At 56.2% G+C, this 10,388-nt stretch overlaps 1 protein-coding gene across 1 annotated transcript in view; it reads right to left on the reverse strand.

The window, feature by feature from the left end:
* LOC311247909 (T-cell leukemia homeobox protein 3-like) overlaps positions 1–5,374 on the reverse strand; it is a gene marked incomplete at both ends in the record, with an annotated part of 98,635 nt that extends 93,261 nt beyond the window's left edge. The window contains 1 exon segment of the mRNA XM_084338892.1: positions 5,266–5,374. Coding sequence (XP_084195018.1) covers positions 5,266–5,374 — 109 coding nt within the window.
* Positions 5,375–10,388: the final 5,014 nt, after the last annotated feature.

Consider the following 10,388-nt stretch of genomic DNA (forward strand, 5'->3'; position numbering starts at 1 on the left):
GTGTAGTTTAGTTATGGTACAGGGTACTACATGGTACCACTGGGTAGTTTACTATAGGGTAGTTTAGTTAGGGTACAGGGTACTACATGGTACCACAGAGTACTACTTGGTACTGCATGGCATTACAGGGTACTACATGGCTTACATAGCTCTACATGGCACCACAGGGTACTACAGGGTACTACAGGATACTACGGGGTACTACATGGCACTATGGGGTACTATAGGGTACTACATGGCACTACGGGGTACTACATGGCACTACAGGGTACTACATGTCTGCTCCTTTGCAGCACCACAAACATGGGAACTCTCTAACTCTTCCCCCCCCCCCCTCCCTCCCCTTCTCTCTGAGTACCCGTCTCCTGGCGCTGACCAAGGTGATGGATGCCTCGGGGTCTTGGCCAAGCTTGTAGTGACTGCTCTACATGCACCTCCGAGGCATTGGATCAGTTATTCACCGCCGTCTGTCCGTGGTCCTGTCAACTGATTAACAGACTGTTAACAGATTAACAGTCAACGCGGTTTCATTGCTGGGTTAAGTACTTCTATTCTATTCACATAATACACTTACTTCATATATCTACTCCATTCACATATATGCCTACCACTTGTATCTATTGCTATGTCCGCCTACTACAATCTCATGAGCTGTCTAACGCCTGTCCCGTCTCCCTGTCTTCCTATGACTTGCTGTCCTGGAGTGTTGACCGGAGTGTTGGACGTCCCGTGACGAAGGCCGGGAGATTGCGACCCCCTCTGCGTGCCCCCCTGTCTTCGGAGGTCTCGTAGTGGTGACCGGAGTGCCGGATGTCCCGCGATGATGTCGGGGAGTTCGCGACCCTCTCTGCGCCACCCCCCTTCCCCCTGTCTCCGGCTGTCCCTGAGCAACGACCGGAGTGTTGAATGTCCCGTGACTAAGACGGGGAGGACGTGACCCTCTTGCGCCGCCCCTGTGCCTCAAATAGATCCGCTATCAACTCATCCGCTATCAACTCTATCTTTAATTTTTCAAAATGTACAGTTGCTATTGCATGCACTCATCTGTGTCTCACCACACACATGAGTGCATGCTTACCAACTGTCCGTCTGCAACACTACTATCACCGACATCTAAGAAGGGAGATCCCCCCTTGAACGGCCCTTCTAAGGTTTCTCTCCTCCACATTGCCTGTGGAGCTTTTTTTCCCTATTGTTAGGTTTTAGTGAGTTTTTCCTTACCTTCGCGTGGGGTATGTCTGGGAGTGCTTGCATTCTTTCATTTATTTGCATTCATCTAAAAAATTTTTGGACCCTATGGTGTTCTTGTTCTGTTCTTGACTTATTGTTATGTTGTCTTCTTGACTTGTTTAAAGAAGATCTGTACGGCCCATGGGGACATTAACGTGTGTTGTCGGGCCCTATAAATAAATTTGATTTGATTTGATTTGATTTGATTTACAGGTTCCTCCCTGGTAGAGGGGCCTCACACTACAGGTTCCTCCCTGGTAGAGGGGCCTCACACTACAGGTTCCTCCCTGGTAGAGGGGCCTCACACTACAGGTTCCTCCCTGGTAGAGGGCCCTTCACACTACAGGTTCCTCCCTGGTAGAGGGCCCTTCACACTACAGGTTCCTCCCTGGTAGAGGGCCTCACACTACAGGTTCCTCCGTGGTAGAGGGGCCTCACACTACAGGTTCCTCCCTGGTAGAGGGCCTCACACTACAGGTTCCTCCCTGGTAGAGGGGCCTCACACTACAGGTTCCTCCCTGGTAGAGGGGTCTCACACTACAGGTTCCTCCCTGGTAGAGGGGCCTCACACTACAGGTTCCTCCCTGGTAGAGGGGCCTCACACTACAGGTTCCTCCCTGGTAGAGGGGCCTCACACTACAGGTTCCTCCGTGGTAGAGGGCCTCACACTACAGGTTCCTCCCTGGTAGAGGGGCCTCACACTACAGGTTCTTCCCTGGTAGAGGGGCCTCACACTACAGGTTCCTCCCTGGTAGAGGGGCCTCACACTACAGGTTCCTCCCTGGTAGAGGGGCCTCACACTACAGGTTCCTCCCTGGTAGAGGGGCCTCACACTACAGGTTCCTCCCTGGTAGAGGGGCCTCACACTACAGGTTCCTCCCTGGTAGAGGGCCCTTCACACTACAGGTTCCTCCGTGGTAGAGGGGCCTCACACTACAGGTTCCTCCCTGGTAGAGGGGCCTTCACACGACAGGTTCCTCCCTGGTAGAGGGGCCTCACACTACAGGTTCCTCCCTGGTAGAGGGCCCTTCACACTACAGGTTCCTCCCTGGTAGAGGGGCCTCACACTACAGGTTCCTTCCTGGTAGAGGGCCCTTCACACTACAGGTTCCTCCCTGGTAGAGGGCCCTCACACTACAGGTTCCTCCCTGGTAGAGGGGCCTCACACTACAGGTTCCTCCCTGGTAGAGGGGCCTCACACTACAGGTTCCTCCCTGGTAGAGGGGCCTTCACACTACAGGTTCCTCCCTGGTAGAGGGGCCTCACACTACAGGTTCCTCCCTGGTAGAGGGGCCTTACACTACAGGTTCCTCCCTGGTAGAGGGCCCTTCACACTACAGGTTCCTCCCTGGTAGAGGGGCCTCACACTACAGGTTCCTCCCTGGTAGAGGGGCCTCACACTACAGGTTCCTCCCTGGTAGAGGGCCCTCACACTACAGGTTCCTCCCTGGTAGAGGGGCTTCACACTACAGGTTCCTCCCTGGTAGAGGGGCCTCACACTACAGGTTCCTCCCTGGTAGAGGGGCCTCACACTACGGGTTCCTCCCTGGTAGAGGAGCCTCACACTACAGGTTCCTCCCTGGTAGAGGGGCCTCACACTACAGGTTCCTCCCTGGTAGAGGGCCCTTCACACTACAGGTTCCTCCCTGGTAGAGGGGCCTCACACTACAGGTTCCTCCCTGGTAGAGGGGCCTCACACTACAGGTTCCTCCCTGGTAGAGGGGCCTCACACTACAGGTTCCTCCCTGGTAGAGGGGCCTCACACTACAGGTTCCTCCCTGGTAGAGGGGCCTCACACTACAGGTTCCTCCCTGGTAGAGGGCCCTTCACACTACAGGTTCCTCCCTGGTAGAGGGGCCTCACACTACAGGTTCCTCCCTGGTAGAGGGGCCTTCACACTACAGGTTCCTCCCTGGTAGAGGGGCCTCACACTACAGGTTCCTCCCTGGTAGAGGGGCCTCACACTACAGGTTCCTCCGTGGTAGAGGGGCCTCACACTACAGGTTCCTCCCTGGTAGAGGGGCCTCACACTACAGGTTCCTCCCTGGTAGAGGGGCCTCACACTACAGGTTCCTCCCTGGTAGAGGGGCCTTCACACTACAGGTTCCTCCCTGGTAGAGGGGCCTCACACTACAGGTTCCTCCCTGGTAGAGGGGCCTCACACTACAGGTTCCTCCCTGGTAGAGGGGCCTCACACTACAGGTTCCTCCCTGGTAGAGGGGCCTCACACTACAGGTTCCTCCCTGGTAGAGGGGCCCTCACACTACAGGTTCCTCCCTGGTAGAGGGGCCTCACACTACAGGTTCCTCCCTGGTAGAGGGGCCCTTCACACTACAGGTTCCTCCCTGGTAGAGGGGCTTCACACTACAGGTTCCTCCCTGGTAGAGGGGCCTCACACTACAGGTTCCTCCCTGGTAGAGGGGCTTCACACTACAGGTTCCTCCCTGGTAGAGGGGCCTCACACTACAGGTTCCTCCCTGGTAGAGGGGCCTCACACTACAGGTTCCTCCCTGGTAGAGGGGCCCTCACACTACAGGTTCCTCCCTGGTAGAGGGGCCTCACACTACAGGTTCCTCCCTGGTAGAGGGCCCTTCACACTACAGGTTCCTCCCTGGTAGAGGGGCCTCACACTACAGGTTCCTCCCTGGTAGAGGGGCTTCACACTACAGGTTCCTCCCTGGTAGAGGGGCCTCACACTACAGGTTCCTCCCTGGTAGAGGGGCCTCACACTACAGGTTCCTCCCTGGTAGAGGGGCCTCACACTACAGGTTCCTCCCTGGTAGAGGGGCCTCACACTACAGGTTCCTCCGTGGTAGAGGGGCTTCACACTACAGGTTCCTCCCTGGTAGAGGGGCCTCACACTACAGGTTCCTCCCTGGTAGAGGGGCCTCACACTACAGGTTCCTCCCTGGTAGAGGGGCCTCACACTACAGGTTCCTCCCTGGTAGAGGGGCCTCAAACTACAGGTTCCTCCCTGGTAGAGGGCCCTTCACACTACAGGTTCCTCCCTGGTAGAGGGGCCTCACACTACAGGTTCCTCCGTGGTAGAGGGGCCTCACACTACAGGTTCCTCCCTGGTAGAGGGGCCTCACACTACAGGTTCCTCCCTGGTAGAGGGGCCTCACACTACAGGTTCCTCCCTGGTAGAGGGCCCTTCACACTACAGGTTCCTCCCTGGTAGAGGGGCCTCGCACTACAGGTTCCTCCCTGGTAGAGGGCCCTTCACACTACAGGTTCCTCCCTGGTAGAGGGGCCTCACACTACAGGTTCCTCCCTGGTAGAGGGGCCTCACACTACAGGTTCCTCCCTGGTAGAGGGCCCTTCACACTACAGGTTCCTCCCTGGTAGAGGGGCCTCACACTACAGGTTCCTCCCTGGTAGAGGGGCCTCACACTACAGGTTCCTCCCTGGTAGAGGGGCCTTCACACTACAGGTTCCTCCCTGGTAGAGGGGCCTCACACTACAGGTTCCTCCCTGGTAGAGGGCCCTTCACACTACAGGTTCCTCCCTGGTAGAGGGGCCTCACACTACAGGTTCCTCCCTGGTAGAGGGCCCTTCACACTACAGGTTCCTCCCTGGTAGAGGGGCCTCACACTACAGGTTCCTCCCTGGTAGAGGGCCCTCACACTACAGGTTCCTCCCTGGTAGAGGGGCCTCACACTACAGGTTCCTCCCTGGTAGAGGGGCCTCACACTACAGGTTCCTCCCTGGTAGAGGGGCCTCACACTACAGGTTCCTCCCTGGTAGAGGGGCCTCACACTACAGGTTCCTCCCTGGTAGAGGGGCCTCACACTACAGGTTCCTCCCTGGTAGAGGGGCCTTCACACTACGGGCGTCTGACACGCAGGCTGGCCGGTTCAGGAGCCCTCGTGTTGTTGTGTGTGTTCATCTCGACCGACACATATCCAGCATGAATCTCACTATGGAAGTGATGTCAGACAGGCGCCTTTTGTCAGGATATCAAGGCATCTGTGTGCAGGAGGGGCTTCAAAACAGCCTGAGGGGCTCGTTGGAAACAGCTGTGTGCTCCCCCACCCCCCGGCGGAGGTGCCGGCCGCGGTGAGTCAGAGCGCGGGGCGTCGTGCCTGGCTGGCATCCTGTCAGCGGCCGCCAGTTCTACGGGCGACGCCCACTCAGCCCCCATTTCCTCCGCAGCCCGTCTTCTTTTCATCTCTCCGTCTCGGATGAAGACGTGACTTGGCCCATTTTGCAGACATTCCTCACGTACTGTTTTTCAAGCCGTGCTTTGTGTTTTGCTACCGGTGCTCACAGGTCTCTGTTCTGTTCCCCCCCAGCCACAGAGCCCCCCCCCCCTCTAGCTGCCACCACAGCCCCCCCCCTCTAGCTGCCACAACAGAGCCCCCCCCCCTCTAGCTGCCACCACAGGCCCCCCCCCCCCTCTAGCTGCCACCACAGAGCCCCCCCCCCTCTAGCTGCCACCACAGAGCCCCCCCCCCCCCTCTAGCTGCCACCACAGCCCCCCCCCCCCTCTAGCTGCCACCACAGCCCCCCCCCTCTAGCTGCCACCACAGAGCCCCCCCCCTCTAGCTGCCACCACAGAGCCCCCCCCCCCTCTAGCTGCCACCACAGAGCCCCCCCCCTCTAGCTGCCACCACAGAGCCCCCCCCCTCTAGCTGCCACCACAGGCCCCCCCCTCTAGCTGCCACCACAGAGCCCCCCCCTCTAGCTGCCACCACAGAGCCCCCCCCCTCTAGCTGCCACCACAGAGCCCCCCCTCTAGCTGCCACCACAGGCCCCCCCCTCTAGCTGCCACCACAGAGCCCCCCCCTCTAGCTGCCACCACAGAGCCCCCCCCTCTAGCTGCCACCACAGCCCCCCCCTCTAGCTGCCACCACAGAGCCCCCCCCCCTCTAGCTGCCACCACAGAGCCCCCCCCCCCCTCTAGCTGCCACCACAGAGCCCCCCCCCTCTAGCTGCCACCACAGAGCCCCCCCCCTCTAGCTGCCACCACAGAGCCCCCCCTCTAGCTGCCACCACAGAGCCCCCCCCTCTAGCTGCCACCACAGAGCCCCCCCCCTCTAGCTGCCACCACAGAGCCCCCCCCCCCCTCTAGCTGCCACCACAGAGCCCCCCCCCTCTAGCTGCCACCACAGAGCCCCCCCCCCCCTCTAGCTGCCACCACAGAGCCCCCCCCTCTAGCTGCCACCACAGAGCCCCCCCCCTCTAGCTGCCACCACAGAGCCCCCCCTCTAGCTGCCACCACAGAGCCCCCCCTCTAGCTGCCACCACAGAGCCCCCCCTCTAGCTGCCACCACAGAGCCCCCCCCCTCTAGCTGCCACCACAGAGCCCCCCCCCTCTAGCTGCCACCACAGAGCCCCCCCTCTAGCTGCCACCACAGAGCCCCCCCCTCTAGCTGCCACCACAGCCCCCCCCCCCTCTAGCTGCCACCACAGAGCCCCCCCCCCCCTCTAGCTGCCACCACAGAGCCCCCCCCCCTCTAGCTGCCACCACAGAGCCCCCCCCCCTCTAGCTGCCACCACAGAGCCCCCCCCCCCCCTCTAGCTGCCACCACAGAGCCCCCGCCCCCTCTAGCTGCCACCACAGAGCCCCCCCCCCCCCCCCCCTCTAGCTGCCACCACAGAGCCCCCCCCCCTCTAGCTGCCACCACAGAGCCCCCCCTCTAGCTGCCACCACAGAGCCCCCCCCCCTCTAGCTGCCACCACAGAGCCCCCCCTCTAGCTGCCACCACAGAGCCCCCCCCCCTCTAGCTGCCACCACAGAGCCCCCCCTCTAGCTGCCACCACAGAGCCCCCCCTCTAGCTGCCACCACAGAGCCCCCCCCCCTCTAGCTGCCACCACAGAGCCCCCCCCCCTCTAGCTGCCACCACAGAGCCCCCCCCCCCCCCTCTAGCTGCCACCACAGAGACACGTCCTTATCCAATAAAATGTCACCGCACAAGACGAACAAGCGAGAGGCTCAGAGTATATCTGACTTCCTATCAGACACGTTGTTTTGAACAGAGCACCAAAATAGTATACATCACACAGACTATTATGGTCTGTGTCAAGAGAAGTTACCTTGTCAGAGCCGTTGTTTCCATTCCTGTAAAACCAGTACCACCATCACTAAAGACTTAACGTAAGGTTATGTATATAACCAAGTTCTATGAATTATGGTGACGCTCAGCATCAGTTGCATAATATCTCGCTTCAGTGGATATGCACTGAATACATTTCAAAATGTACCTTTACATACCAACATCCGTCTGACCACACCCCCATCTGCTGCCTACATAAGCAGGGGTGGGGCCACACACTCATCTCCTTCCCAACAAATTTCACCACAATGAAAGATCAAGGGCCGCAGCGGCGTCCTGATGCTGAGCGTCACCATAATTCATAGAACTTGGTTATATACATAACCTTACGTTCTATTTCATTATGGCTTTCGCTCAGCATCAGTTGCATAACAGGAGCTGAGCGGGAGCCATAGCTCGACAAATGTACCCCACTGAGGCCCCCCACAACCATCAGACCGGGGAGGACCGAGCCCCCCGACCCTCCCTAATAGTGGATACCCCCCCTATTGGAGGCTTACGGGAGGGAGACGGATCCGACCGTGCGAAGAGGAACTCAAGCAACTCAACGCACAGGGTGAGCAGACCGTGGCTTGACCCCACGACTACGCACACGCACAACCCGCATGCCAACAGGGAACGAACAGAAGGAACAAACCTCGTTACTGCCCCCAAAATCACGGGGTCAAGAGCAAACCCAACCCTGTGGCAAGGCTGTAGCAGCGGAGCGCGAAGGAAGACCCAGACCCACTGAAGGGACTGGATCCCCTGGAAAAAAGGGGGCCCGGAGAGGTCAATGACGCCAGGCATCAAGACCCCACCAGGCGGTCACTAGTGACACCGCCTCCCACATCGCCAGCGTATTCGGATAAGGCCCCTCCAAGAGCGGGCCCTTTCCCCCCAATAGCACACCGCCTGACACACTGACACTGCAGAACAGGCAGTCAGCATGGCCGTAAGCACACAAAAAGGTTAACCAACGGAAGCAGGCAGCGCACCGGGGAAACCAGGCAGCAGGCTGTAACCTGAGCCTGGAGCACTGCGGACGAGACAGGCGCCAAAGGAGTCAACTGAAAACAGCCCCCCCGGCGGAAAGGGCGTATGCTGGCGTTGTTGAGCACCATGACAAAGCCTCCATTAAAAAAAAACCACCCAGAGGGGTCGAGGCAGAGAAGGCTGACACGATTGGCAGACGTCATGAACGTGCAGGGGCACACTCAACCGGGTAACCCGGGAGTTGACTCTGCTCCAACACACCAGGGAATCAACCACCCTCTCGGTACACAGACGATGGTTGTTCCTATAACCCCTCAAGAAAAAACCCCAAAACACACCTGCGGGTATACACTGGCTATACCGTAGTACAAGTGTTTCAGTTTTCAAAAAAGGGTTATTCCAGGCCTACGGGTCGACGAAACATTACTTCAGACCTGGTCCGGCAGCTCGGGAAGCACACAAGTCGCCTGGGAGAACGACACGGAGCCGTCGTGCTTCATGTTCCTTCCTCTTTTTATTTAAAAAAGAGAAAGAAACACAGACTGACATGAATCCCACGTGACGCAGCTGAGGGTACATTTTCTTTACATTTTTACATCCCACCACCCTCGCCACAGGGAGGAGACGGAAATCCCCAGAGAGACTTCCCACGCGAGCTGTATAGATTGAAAAGAATATATTGCAACATTGAGCTATGTAACACTTGGGTTAGGGCTCTCCGAGGAGGAGGCACTGAACCAATACACACTCAATAATCGAATTGAATCGAATACACACACAATAGAGCAGAACTCCTTTTTGAAGTTCTACTCACCTTGACAATCTGAGGAGGAGGCTCTGAAACTCTGAGGAGGCTCCCTCACAGGGAAGGAGAGTCCGAACTCACAGAAGGCACTTGTGGAGAGTCACAGCCACGTGACCCCACAATCGCCATCTCGTCCCCCAGTACAGACGCTATTAAGACAATGGAAAATGACCGCCCAGGATGACAGAGTGGGTGTGAAGTGCCACAGAACAAGTGACACTTTTTGACAATGACATCCTGAGTCGTTCCAATATAGCCGTATATACCTATTTTTCACATGTAATCATATGCTTCATTATTCAATTATTCAATTGATGATGGACAATGATCTCACAGGATGGCAGAGTGGGTGTGAAGTGCCACAGAACAAGTGACACTTTTGGACAATGACATCCTGAGTCGTTCCTATATGACCAGTATAAATCTTTAAACTGAACTCTGGAAAGATAGCTCTATGATGGCTCTACTTATAAAAAATGGAACTGAGCCTTTAATGTCTCCATAGAAGGGGCCTGTTGTCTGTGAAAAACTGTGAAAAGGGAGTCAACCTGCGGAATGTGGGCCTCAGAAGAGGAGAGAGAGCAGTAAAATGTTAACCCTTTCAGAAGGGAAGGGAATTAAAGGTTGAGGGTTGAAAGCCAGGAGTCCGGAAACTATTGAGGAAATCTTAAAAGAAAAAACTATATAACAATTAAATGTTTAATGTGTACAGTAAAAGTTTTCATAAATGGCATGCTTATAATTGACTGTCAGTAGAGAATTATACTAAAAGAATGATGTGTAAAACTGTTTGTCTGGAGGGAACCTTTAAGAAATCCTATGGAGGGCGGCCTCGTGCATGGTACCATGTCACGTGGTCACCACAGACAAAGCCGTTGTCTGTTTTGAAGGAATAAGGGACTTTCTGTTACTTAAAACCACTAGGTAACTAGCAGTAACGTTAGTACAAAGAAGGAGGAGTTAATACGAATTATGTATTGTATTTTGGTTTGCTAAACAAACATGACAACCCTGTGACATCACTGTGTTTAGACCAATCGGAAATATGGTACAATGTCGATAAAAAGAGACGGTTGCTCATTCAAGGGCTAGACTTTTTGGGGAGAGAGGAAGATGCTGCTGCTTGACACGGGGCACAAGCCGTGCAGAGATGAGATGTTCTGTTTTCTGCTTATTTTAAACTGAATTGGAAATTTTCCACTTCAGTCTCTTCTTGTAACTAGCTTTTTCTAATTAAAAATACCTCTTTATAAAAATCCTTTGTATCCTTTCTTCTGACCAGACGACCGGGTAAGCATGAAATGTGTTTTGCCTTGTA

Source organism: Notolepis coatsorum (genome assembly GCF_963971535.1).
Source record: "Notolepis coatsorum genome assembly, contig: SCAFFOLD_58, whole genome shotgun sequence".
Classification (NCBI taxonomy): Eukaryota; Metazoa; Chordata; class Actinopteri; order Aulopiformes; family Paralepididae; genus Notolepis; species Notolepis coatsorum.